The 13,594-nt window shown below is 36.5% G+C and overlaps 1 protein-coding gene across 2 annotated transcripts in view; it reads right to left on the bottom strand.

The window, feature by feature from the left end:
- Nucleotides 1-2,366: 2,366 nt before the first annotated feature.
- LOC130432760 (mannosyl-oligosaccharide 1,2-alpha-mannosidase IA) overlaps nucleotides 2,367-13,594 on the bottom strand; it is a 133,747-nt gene continuing 122,519 nt past the window's right edge. Inside the window, exons 6-12 of one of the 2 annotated variants that reach the window (XM_056762256.1) lie at nucleotides 12,199-12,326; nucleotides 12,023-12,116; nucleotides 9,735-9,850; nucleotides 8,758-8,977; nucleotides 5,882-6,054; nucleotides 4,200-4,315; nucleotides 2,367-4,086 (exon numbers count right to left, since the gene is read on the bottom strand). In XM_056762256.1, coding sequence (XP_056618234.1) covers nucleotides 3,948-4,086; nucleotides 4,200-4,315; nucleotides 5,882-6,054; nucleotides 8,758-8,977; nucleotides 9,735-9,850; nucleotides 12,023-12,116; nucleotides 12,199-12,326 — 986 coding nt within the window. In that variant the 3' untranslated portion in view covers nucleotides 2,367-3,947. The remainder of the gene's footprint in view (nucleotides 4,087-4,199; nucleotides 4,316-5,881; nucleotides 6,055-8,757; nucleotides 8,978-9,734; nucleotides 9,851-12,022; nucleotides 12,117-12,198; nucleotides 12,327-13,594) is intronic. The other variant, XM_056762257.1, reaches the window with a different exon arrangement.

Genomic DNA, 13,594 nt, shown 5'->3' with positions numbered 1-13,594 from the left:
GCTGTTAACTGATGATGAAATATATTTATCCCTGTCCTGTTTACATAATTCATGACATTTGAAAAGTAGAGTTATAAAAGAAAAGCAAGCATGAAGCTCCACCACCAAACACAACCGTCATCATCACAGTTTACAGCACTGATTCATTATTCTCTAGTTTCACTATCCCAGAGGAGAAGTGTGTCTGGCTTCTCCAAGGTTTTTTTTTAGATATACATCTATAGTGGAGTTTTGGTTCCTTGCCACCGTTGCCACTGGCTTATTCACTGGGAGATTGCTGATATTTGATATTTTCTTTATACCTGAAAATACTTAGACTTCATAATTGACAGTCCCAACAATACAACATAGCTGTTACGTTTCATCAGTGTACATTGCATATCGAAATACTTGCAATAATATCATGGCTCTTAATATCATATATTGTCTATAATTCTTCCCTTTTTTAATCATGATGTATGTAAAGCAAAACATTGTGAAAATTTCTATATAAATAATATTGAATTGAAATGCGACAAAAGCAGATAGTATGAATTCATACGAATTAGCCACAGATTTATGCACAATCTTGCTCATTTTTGATTTTTGAAAGTTATGTTTTAATAAAGATGAAGAAAGATTAAATCCCTTATGACTTAATTTTCCAGTTTAACTTTAAGAGCAATTGAACATAACTGTGATAAACTAGTTGTGAGAGGAGCAAACAACATGTCAGATTTTATAAATCATAGTTCTGTAATAAACACAAAGCTTTGGGCTGTAAGGAATCAAATGCATGTGCTCTGTTATATATTTGAAGAACATCTAAGTCAGTCATTCATTTTGTTGTTAATTACTGGAAATGTCTTGTGAATGATCTTCATCAATTACAGGTGAGAGCAAACATCCACACCGACATCGCTGCTCTTAAACTGTAATCTCAAACCATGTGTTGTTTATTCCTGCACAGCCTTTAAACTTTGAAAATGTTTTCAACTTCAGGTAATAGGTTTTTTAAGTCAATTTCAAATAAAAAACGACCCAATTACTTTCTTTACACCTCCTGGTAGTTGGGAATGATTTATGGTGCATGTCATTTCAAAGGGAAAAATAATTAGTCTTCATAAACTCTAAATAAATGTATTCATTAACAACGGCTCTAAATTCAGATGACATCATCATGACGGTATAGGGCGAGAAAATAGCAGGACACGTTTCCACCAAACACCTTGGACTCGGAGTATACAGAGAGCCGATGATAAAGATGAAGATCTTTAGATCTTCCTCATCCTCACATCTGAAATCTACTGAATTGAAAGGTTGTCATTCTGTTGAGATGACTTGAATGTTTCTTAAATCAAATGCATCACAAAACATGTCAAAATGACATTATTCATTTTTACTGTGAACAATTCATTTTGTTTCACTTTGTGTTTTAAGTGACATTATAAATATCTCTCTCGCATTTTCCCTCCAGTCACATGACTTCCTTCTTGTATGCAGAGCCATCTTTTTCCCTCCTATCAATTCCCTAAATATAAAATGAAGATAAAAATATCTTATGTGTATTTATGATGGGGTTAAAAGGTCTTAAAATCACATTATTTGAATTCTGACACTTTCCAGGAAGGTTGTATTATCTCTATGTCCGCTATACTGGTTCATTGTGCATTATCAAGTGATTTCGAATTGCGAATTTATTTATTAGTAAATGTTGAAATGAACATGATCTTATATTAATATTTGGTGTTTTGTTCATGTTAAGTAACAAAGTCAATTCATGGCAATACATTGTACCCTACTGGAACAATGTTACTGTATTATTCTTGTTTAATAATAAATATCTTAATTTAAAAAACAAATGCAACAGTGCTCACTATACCAAAAACTGCACTGCTTTGATTTGTGCCCTTAAAGGGATAGTTTATAAATGTAATTCTGCCAACAATTACTCCATTGTTCCATATCTGTATACATTTCTTTGATCTGATGAACACAGAGAAAATATTGTGGAAGATTGCTTATAACCAAAAAGATCTCATCCCCCATTGACTTCCATAGTATTTATTTTCGCTATATGACAGTAAATGGTGGATTAGATCTGTTCACTTACTGACATTCTTTCAAATATCTTCCTTTGTGTTCAGCAGAACAAAGACATTTAAACGGGTTTGGAACAACTTGAGAGTGAGTAAATGATGACAGAATTTTAATTTTTGCCAGAACTTTTCCTTAATGTATTTAAAAGAAATCCTACTCCAGCGAAGTAGCAAAACCTGTGATGCAGTAATGTGATGATGTAAAGCTTCAGAAACCCAAATATTTTAAAACACGTTAGTGTGTGAAAGAAAGACACGTACAACTTCTGTGCACTCATTTTAAATGTATAAAGTGCCACATATCTTTTACCAGTACTTGAAAATATTAATCAATGAGAGACAGAAGATGTAAAAATTAACAATGGCAAGCACTTCATAGTGCAAAAAAAGTGTTATCAAAACCTTTAGAGAAACAGCTGAGGAAAATTAAAATTTTTAGCAAACGCCCATACAAATTAGAAGAGAGAGAAATGACAGAATAATGAATTGAATGAATCACACATGCGTACATTCATCAGTAATGCTAATCTGTACATTCATGGATGTTTTCAGATCGTTGTGACCAGTAGAGCTGCGTGCCATCGCTAAAAAAAACCTTTCTTAATGTTTCTAATGACTTAAAAAGATACAAACACGATTTTCATTATTTCAACTCAACAGTGTTGGAAGCTGGTATCTGCAGATCTTACATGATTTTGACATGATTTTGGATGAAATCAACATCATTTTGAGGATTTAAAATCATTTATGTATTCACATCGTTAATGTTTTCATGAGCTACATTTTCTTTGATAGCTGTGAACAAAATAAGCCAAAAAACCCTGGTGTGGTGTTCATGTTTTGTTCACAGGTTTAGTGGACCCACAGTATTATTCATCTCTTAAATCAATAAACTGCATGTAAAAATAAAGCACAAATATTTACTTTAATCCGATTACTAGCAAGTTCCATTACATTATGAATAAAGGTGGTATTATAAAAAAAAAGAAGAATCGATCATACAAGTGAAAAAGATGTTTATTTTATGTGTGAGGTGGAAATGACCCAGTTATTTAAATCATTTTTATTGTTAATATAAACCTGAACACTACACAAGGATTTAAATGTTCATAGATTCTGAAGAAGAGTGAAAACCGGGTTTAAAATAATCTGTTTTCTACAATGTTTAAAAAAAGACATTGCAATATCCATCTAAACATATTTGAATATATGATAAAGGGCTGATGGTGATGGCGCCGCTCTAGTGGTCACATGCTGTAAGTGCGTCTGTGTTCTGCTATTGGTCTTTAAAAAACAGAACGGAGATTTACGACTCACTCGAACACAAAACAACACATCATAAAACAATCTCATTCCTTCTTGAACCAAAACTCATATTTCACCTTTCACGCTCACATTTTTCAAAGGAAACTTTTTGTAAATACCCCTGTCCTCGCTTTGCCTCCAAAACAAAACGAAATTGGACATGAAACCGCATAAGAACAAATCAATGCCGGGAGAGAAACAGAAATAAGACGCTAAAGGCTTTGGCAGAAGAGGTGAGAACAGAATACACGATGAAGGGATGAAGGGAAAAAGATAAATTACAGGCGGGACGTGAAGAAAAGTGGTTTTCTGTCGCTCGCCATGACCCTCCACGGCTGCGGGGCCGTTCGTGTTCCTCACGGAGGAAAGAAGCAAAGAAAACAGAGTTCTCGTCTCACGAAAGTCACGTGTCACTGATTGTCCACAGGAGAAAAGTGCCGTGTCGGCTCAGAGATTCACAATCACAGCGTAAAGAGGACCGGATCCTTCATAGGAGAGAAACTGACAGTCCACGTCAGGCCCTGCATTATCATGTGTGTGTGTGTGTGTGTGGAATGGTCAATATTACTCCAGCGACGTCTGTCTGGTGTTGTGCTCCTGCTGACAGCTCTTGCGTATGACGGGCAGCGGATGAGCCTCCGTGTTAAAGACCCAGTCCTCAAAGGGCAACAGGTCATCATCCGAGAACAGCAGGTACAGGTATCTGTGATCACACCAACACGGGGTTAACAAATCTGATAATATCACACGATTTTAAGAGGTTTTCCTCAACTGAAAGCTGAAGGTGTAATTTGGTGAGCGTGGTGTTTCTCTTACTTGAGGGTCTCGGAGAGAAAGAAGCTTTGCTGCATGTTGTCATGACTGACTGTGCTGGAGTACACATCTCTGATTCCTGAGAATCCTGCTTCAACACGACAGTACTTCTCTAACGCCTGACAACACAAGAGAAACGCTTAAAACAACACAACACATCACATATCATAATGATATCACACAACTAAACTAAACATTCATTTACCAGTGTGACTTAATGACATAAACCTGCACACATCCACCTGTCTAACACAACTCTCTGTCTGTCTAACATATCCATCCACCTGTCCATGTGGCCTGATTCACATTTCACGTCTAAAACAGTGTGGAAAACGCGAGCTGTGCCTCTGTCTCAATAATAAAAAAAAAAGTTGATCTATTTCCATCTCAATATGGCGGCGACTCGCCTAGAAAAATGTGCATGCCGAGCGTATACATTTAAAATGACGAATATGAGCGGAAAAGACGCGAACTGTGAATTGGGCCTTCTGTCTATCTACCCAACATAACTCTCTGTCTGTCAGTCTGTTATGAGTCTGTCTGTCTAACACATCTGTCTTATCAACCCAACATAACTGTTTGTCTGTCTAACACATCTGTACATGTCTATCTATCTAAAAGTGCTGGGCAACGAGTACATCTTTTTATCGCATTAATGGCATTACTTTTCTGTGATTAATCACGATTAATCGCATTGTTTAGTGTAAATTTTTTTAAATGTTGTGTATTGTGGACAAAAGTACTGCTACACAAATAATCTATAAAAATAGGGCACAATATATTGTATTAAAATGAAGGAATTTTCTGCAGCATTTAACAATTTTAAATTAAAATATTGCTTGTAAATCTCAATTTAAATATTATTGTAATCAAATTAAATATAAAACCAAAGCTATCTGCCACTGTGAGGGCATTAACGTTCTGTCTAGTTTGATTGGTTATAATGATCATTGATATTATTGGTTGTATATAATCTCTCTTTCAACACAAAGTGTAAAGCGTACTCTATTTAAAGTGTTTTTAAAACACATCTTTAGTAACTAAATTATTGTATTCTACTTTTTTTTCTTTATCTTAACAATTCATATAAGGAGACACAATTCCTTTAATATGAATGAGTGTTTATGGCCCGTAAATGGGCCTTGATGGATACAGCCCATAAGCCTCTAACACCCGTGAATATTACGTCTTGTGTGGTGAGGGCACTGATAGTTAAGCCCATGGCTGAAGGAGACAAAATGGAGGAATTGTACTATCAAACCCGCCGTCTGGATGAGATTTAAAATGAAATGTCCATGTAAGAGTTCTGATTTCTCCATTCAGTTCTGGTGTTCGTGGTTCATGTGCACACTTCAGCAGTCTTAGGCCAACCCCAAATGCTCTCAATGGTTGATACGTGTGGTGACGCCCATCCCAAGCCAAAATCAAACCCCTTCTGTGAGACCTGGTTTGTCTGTACGTTTGAGAGGCAGTGAGCAACAGACTTTCAAAATAAAATAATAGCCTTCTTAAAAAGACGGATAAAATACTTAGTTATTAAATTAATATGTTAACGTGATAACAACCCCAGCGCTGCTAAATAACTGTCTGTCTGACACAACAGATGTTCTTGTAGTAAAATGAAACACTTCCAGCATCATGAGCATGTTTTGTGAGGTTCGATCTGAAGTGTTTTTCTCACACACCTCCACTGCCTCCCAGCCCCACTCTCTGTATTTGGGGTCATGGGTCAAACGCCACATGTACATGTAGCTCTCGATGACCTCTGGCCTCAGGATGTAGTAGCGGTCACTCAGTCGTGTGGCAACCGCTTCTGCTCCTCCATCAAAGCGAAACGCTTCCGGTCCCAGTTTAGTGGCTGTTGACACAGAAACACATTTCAACATGAAATCCATACGGTGTCTTTAAACCCAACATGTGTGTTCTGCTTTCATATGACACATCAGTGCTGTTGGCAACTGGCAGGTGTTTGCATTATGAGATCATGTGACCTTCACTCCTCACTTTCATTGGACGTCACCACAGACTGTAGCATCACTTCACATTAAGAATTCTGCTCACCAGCATCATTGAATGTGAAAATGCTCGCTGAAGTTTAATATATAAAAAAAACATTCAAAATGTATTCACTTATATCAATATTTGCTTTAATTTCCTTCACAATTTTGATTCTTGAGTAAATTTATCTTGCTGAGTGGGATGTTTAAGAACATTTAGAAAAATACAGATAAAAAGGAATTGCCGCTGTATTGAGGTCCATGAGAGAATTAAAAAAGCTCTTATCTCTGAAAAGCACATTTAAAATATGATGTAATAAGTCAAACTATAAGAAATAATCCACGAAGCTTTCCGAAAGTCTTCCACACAGGACTACAACCCAAGACCTGCACAAATAATCTACAAAATAAAAAAAAATAAAGATTATAAACAAAAACTACACCGATAAAGGCCAAGCATCATTTGGAAAGAATTCAGAGCCGTTAAACGGAAATAGGAGATCAAAGTAAAGCTTAAACTATTTATTCATGGACTCCTAGACGAACAGAAAAGCTGAAGAAAGAAAGTTCTGTAACTTCTAAACTTACATGCTATTACATTTGCATTGCTCTTGCAAGGGGAAAAAACTTGTTGTTCATAAAAGATCAATATTATTTAAACGTGTGTAGTTTGTACGTTCATAAGTGCGGGTCTTTTATAAAAACAGAAAGCTTTCAGAGCAGATTATAAAACAGCAAAACAAAACGCATCCCATTACACACCGTAAATCTAAAATTACACCCGGCCCCGGTCGGAGAGAACTCTCTACTCTCAATAAACAGGTTCATTTGCATACAGATTTTGCTTTGTTTGGTCTGAACCCTGTGTCTCTTTTGCACCACTTCAGTGTGGAACAATATCTGACGTGATTGTGTTGTATTAACGTGTGGTTTTGTGATTATATAGCGGATGATGCTGAACTGGTCGTGATAGATGAGCACTTATAGAGAACCGCTTATTGTCAACATTGATCAAAAAATCCTTAAGAAAAGCGTGTTTCCAAATCTGTTTAATAAAACCGAGTCTCTGCGCACAGCGGGCTGTATTATAATCACATCAAAAACTCAACACAGCTTTGAGCCATCTTACACTAAAAGAATTTGAAATCCTCCAATGTCCTCAAAACACAATGCTCAAACAGCAGGCTCTATTCACAAAATAAGATGCTTAAAAGGTTGACAGCCATGTTTGGTTCCACAAACAACCATTCAGACAAAGGTTCTTAAAAGGTCTCTTTCTTACTTTTTATCATCTGGAGAACCTTTTTCGCCCCCAAAGAACCTCTGTGAAGCAGAAAAGTTCTTCAGATGTTAAAGGTTCTATGTGGAACCAAAAGGCTCTTCTATATGGCATCGAAGAACCTTTTGATGCACCATTTGTGTATGTGAAATAAATAAATGCTTACACAAACATGAGAACCAACTCAATCGATTATATTAGACGTAGGGTCAGAAGTTATCTAGAGAGATGACATCAAACAGGGTTGGTATGAAGTATTTGAGTTGTTCTGGTCGTAAATCTGTTGCGTTTGGATTCTCTCGATGTGTGAAGATAAAACACAGTTGAATGTTCTGTGCGTCTCTGGGAGAATAATGGTCTTCCTCTATCTGAGAGGACACACATTGGATTTTCTGTACGTCAGGTGAACTGGAAGCGTGTTGAAGATAAGACACCGGCTGTTTATCTCTCAGATCGAAAGGGAGCTGTTTTTTAAGATCACTCACTTACTTAACAGCACCATCAAACTGACTACATATTGTTTTACAGCATCTTATGAGCATCAAGATTCAAGTCTGTCAACTCTATCTGTCATCTGTTATCTGGCTGAAAACAAGACGTGATCAATCTGTTGTGAAATAAACTCAGCTATCTTGCTGCCTACGTAGACAGCTGACCTCCAAGAGAGCGTCATAACCATATACACCACAGACATGTGTGATAACAAAAGGACCCTTAAGATGTGAACGCTCTCATATGAAAGAAAAGACACGGATGGGATCCCTCTCGAATCTCGATGATTCCTCCTAAACATCAGTGCGTTTCAATGGAGAGAAAATGGAAATTTTTGCTTCAATTTCTTCTGCGTCTCAGATATTTCTCTTGAGAATAAGAGTCAGAAATGTCACAATGGTGTCTGTGGTTAGAGTTTGAGAGGAGATGTCAACAATGTGTCAAACTGAGCTCAGATTTGTCAAGTTTGCAATCAAAAGTCAATATTATTGAAGTTCTTAATAGGAACTCGTCACATTTACTCAAATCCAGATTATTTGACCTCTGCAAACCACATTCAACACACTCCATTTTGAAAAAACAGCATATGTTGGGACCAGCTTAAACCAGCAAAACCAGCAACCATGCTTCAAAACTTACCTAACCATGCTGTTTTTCAACAGGGCTCTTTCAACAAATCATTTGTTTCTGCTTTTATTTCTCTTAAGCAATTTCAGAAGACTAAGTTGACAAAGAAACACAACTGAGAACTCCATCAGATCTCTAAGATTGTCCTCTGTGAGTGTGTGCGCACCTGTGCGGCTGTAGGACTCGTGACAGGTGTGTGTGATCTCAGCTGCCAGGTTCAGGTAATGTTGTTTGTTCTCCTGAGATGCGTCATCAGCACCGATGCCGATCATCCCGCCGGAGAAACAGGCCAGATGACCCATCTTATGATCGAGGATGCCGCCCCTCCACTCGGCCACGTAAGTTAACCCACCTGGAGATTTCTGCACCAGGTTAGTCTCGATGGCCTGAAAGAGAAATGAACATTCTTTCCTTTCTTTTGTAGAACACAAAAGCAGAATGTCGACACTGAACCCCATTGACTTCCACTGTATGAACACAAACCTCATTTCTCAACATATCTTCTTTTAAATTCTTCTTCTAGTCAAAACTAAATTCAATAATTAAATCAATGTAGATTATTGGCTCTCTGTAAACCAAAATCCGTATTATTTTTAATCTGAATGTGTTTGTCTCTCATCACACTAAAGTCAGACGGACAGAGCGTCAAGCAGTCACTTATATCATCAGCAAGCTTAAATGTGTTCACATGTCGTTTAATGTGTCTGTAAAGCATCTTTGAATCAGGGCGATGCTGAATTTCAATAAAGCTGAAATCTACGCGCACATAAAGGCAGAATAACATGCACATATGGCCTCAGGTGTTGACGTTTATGTCTTTAAATGTGTTCGGTATATCACAAGAGATGTCAAGTTTCATCAATAGAGACTCCTGCGGCTGAAGGTGTATAAACCTGCTGGCGCTTCTGTCGTTTCAGGGTCTTCATGTTCAGAAAAGCGCCAAAACAGAACAGACCATCACGACTAACTGGTTTCTCTTATTATCCTGAAGAATATCTGAGAAACACACCTGAAGACAGCATGAATCTAAACTGATATCATTGACCTTCATATACTGTTCGTCATGTATCCTCCTGCACTGAGCGATCAGCATCCGAGAGTTATTCTTTTAAAAACGAACCCTTGAGTCATTAATAAAAGTACCTCCATAGCGCTGTAGTACATCCTCTTCGCTTCTTCATCAGTCTTATCTGACATCAAGTAAGATTTAATGAGGTACTCATAGAAACTGTCGCCGAGACCTCCGATAGAAACATGATCTGTGCAAATGAGAGAGAGAAGAAATAAGAGCATATTGACAAAATGTCTCAGAAAAAAAAGAATACATGTGTGGATGAAAATCATTTTATAAGGACAAAAAATTGCAATAATGCAATGTATACTATTCTATATGTATGTTATAGATTTAACACGCTTTCTGTGATTTCTCAATTTGCTGTACAGCTGCTTTGAACCAATGGGACAGAGAAGTGCTATATAAATGATAGACAATAATAAAAATCAATAAAACATGTTCTACACACTTGAATTAAATGATGCACTCTTGGTGGTAGCATAATAAGATTAAATAATAATGAACATGTTATCTTGTATTTGTCAATGATCTGCAGATTTCTGTATCAGCACATTAAATCTTATGTGCTCATAAAGAATCTTCAAATCTTCAAATCTAGATCCCAGGGATTGCACATAAAAAGAATGTCTTTGGATGCTTTGGAAAAAAGCGTCTACCAAATGCATAAATGTAAATGTAAATCTTGTCCTCATCCAAAATAAAACAAGACACAATATACAGCCGCAGAAAAAAATGATGTTAATTTAAACATAAATTCGAGATGTACTGTGGTCATTTCAGTCCAATGTTTCTTAAATTTCAACAAAATCAAACGTCAGGACTGACATAAAGTCATCCAACATCAATGTGAAAGACTGAATGACAAGACACATCAAAATCCAGGTTGTAAAAAACAACGAATGTTGAAACTTTTTCTAAAAACACATAGAAAGTTTTCTTTGCAGTATTTGAGGTCTGAAAAAACACAAGCATCTTTTCTGTTATTTTCACCTGTTTCTCCAGTTTTTAGTTTCTGCAATTAAACGCAAATAGAAACAACAATTTTATTAGAATTTTGCTAGAAATACTGTTAGTAGTTCACAGAGTAAAACAAAAATGATCATTTAACCTAAACACTTACCTAGAAAAAGTCAATTCAGAAAAACAAAAAAATATTTTGAGCTTTCTATTTTATCACTTTAATCCCTGGAAACACAAACATTCTGAATATTTAATAAGATTTTTGGAATCAATTGATCAAAACTGCCTCATCATAGCTTAAAAACACATAAATGTTGACAGGTGATGTCATTTTTAAATCAGCATGAGAAGTAAACAGTTCATTTAAATGCACAGGTGCAGTAATGTTTGCTTCACAGACGATTAAGACTAAATAAGTTATATTATCATAAAAACATAATAGATCCGACCCAAACTCGATTGTCATGCGAATCAAAACGAGTGAGTTGTGGAAAGACACAATCTCTCTCTCTCCAGCTCACTAGCTATAGTCATGCAACACCAATTAGAGCTGCAATTGCAGATTAAATTCAGCCCTTTCATTGAAAAAGAGAATGTTTCTCCCGTTTTGTAGGTGATTCTGAAAGATTCAATTTCTGAAAGGTAATGGGATTTATTATCATTTTAATAACTTCTGGCTGGAGTCAGACAGAAGAGCCGTGCCGGCTCAACTGATGTCACAGATGTCAGAGTAATTGCATCCTGAAACTCAAAAGGTGCTCTTGCAAGTCTGTCGTTCATGAATGGCTGACCATACCAGCGATGAGTGAAGAAAACAACAACATAAACAGTACAGTGAACATAACCAATCATTTCCAACTCTGAAACTCTTAACATCCCTGACATTAAATTTTGGAGGAAAATTCAAACTGAGCCTACATCATTTCAATATAACATTATTGAAAAACGGAACGAGTTTTACTGGAAGGTCATTTCAAAACTGTTTTAAATGTAAGCCAGCATTCATCTCATGATGTTTATTGAGATAATGCTCAGAAGAATCTAGTCTATTTTTAGAAGAAAATAAAATATATTCTGCTGGATATTTTACGTCAAATCGGAACAACACTGCTAAGACTATTGATTCTTATGATCATCCAAATTAATTACAAAATGTTACATTTTTTTTAATCATTTGCTTTTAAATATGCGCATTTTTGCCACTGTGAAATCCAGATTTGTACACATCCCAAATCCACCGCAGGTGGTGTATTAAATATTTTGGCCAATTTTATTGTTTATTCAGACACAAATATCAGCGTTACACTCTGAGCACTGTTGAACACATTTTATCACAATGCTTTAAATGTTTTTAGATTTGTTGCGGTCGAGCTGAAGGATTTCTGAAAAGACTTACGCTGGACCCAGTTTCCACTGACGGGACTCAAGAAGTTGGGATACAGTCCACGAGGTTTCTCGATTTTGTTTAACAGCTTTCGAATGTTCATCACCTAACAAAAAAATGCACAAGCAAAAAAATCATTCAAGACCTGTAATCTGCTAAACTCAACACCGTCAGAAAAAAATTCACACCTTCTCTGTATACGTGGGGTTTCCAGAGAGTTCAGACAGGTGAAGAAACTCCAGGTGCAGCGTGCCGAACTCCGCCAGGATGCTGCTCCCGGCCGACGCCCATCCCCAACCCCAACTGGTGCCACTGCAACAGAGAGCAAACCAGGCAACGTGAGCACCGCAACCCACGCCACGCTGCTGCCAGGGCAACCGCATCCGCTGCCAGCAGGTAACCGCGTGGCTGGATGGATGGTACCATGGCAACAAATGCAGCAAACCGGAATGATGCCAATGTTGTTGTTATTAACTGGAAAAGCAGAGTATTTAAAGCTTTCACCCTGTTCCACACCTGAACACAGAACGCTAACAAGGACGGGAACAGTGAGGAATCTAACCATTCTACTCACTATTCAATAAATGATTATTTTAGTAATGAGGAAGAAAGAACGGACCATAAGAAAACAGGCTCGTGTTTGAATGGCTGCATTTCAAATGGTTAGATATAAAAGAAAAATGCCAAACATTATATTTGTTAAAAGTATTCTGTTAATAAAAATAAAGATATACCGCTTCTTCTCATAAGGGATGATCAGTATTACATCTGAAGTATTTCAGGCTTTGTTTAGACTTAATATTATGAACATTTGTTAAAGTCCCAGTGAAATAAAAAATTACAATGCCAGTTTCACATGAAATCTTGCAGTGTTTATTGTAAATAATTTACCAATGTGGGACATTCTCTTTTTAAAATACATAATCTTTAGATGAAATCTGAAAATGCACTTCCTTCCTGTAATAACTATCCATCTCAAATGATGTGTGTGAGACGGCTTCACTGCAAAAAAAAAACTTTCTTACTTAGTATTTTTGTCTTGTTTTCCAGTACAAATGTCAAAATATTCTTGAATCAAGATGCATCAAGAAAAAAATATGAACTTTCAGTGAATTTGTTCTTATAACAAGCAAAAAAAATGCCAATGGGGCATGAAAAATAATTTTGAGTTTAGTGACTAAGAACAAGGTAAACCTTAATTCAAGATTTTTTTTCCCCACTGGAAGATTGTTTTGCATGTTATAAGCACAAATTTACTGACATTTCATATTTTTTCTTTTCTAAGGTCATTTTGCTCATCAAGAAAATGCATCTTGATTCAAGAATTTTTAGACATTTGTACTGGAAAACAAGACAAAAATACAAATTAAGAAAGTAATTTTTTGCAGTGTTGGGCGGGGCATCTGTTAACTCCTCCCCTTCAACTGTCAATCTGCTGCCAGTTCCATTTCAAAATGCAACGGCTGTTTTTATACATCCAATCAAATTGTGTAGAAAGACGAAAGCCACGCCCACATTTTTCTCATTAGAAATTCTATTTCCATTTCCAAATACCGAAGTAAAACCGATGGCGACTTCCGAAGC

The sequence above is a fragment of the Triplophysa dalaica genome, chromosome 12, assembly GCF_015846415.1.
Source record: "Triplophysa dalaica isolate WHDGS20190420 chromosome 12, ASM1584641v1, whole genome shotgun sequence".
Lineage (NCBI taxonomy): Eukaryota > Metazoa > Chordata > Actinopteri > Cypriniformes > Nemacheilidae > Triplophysa > Triplophysa dalaica.
This window is presented reverse-complemented; position numbering and strand designations above follow the sequence as displayed.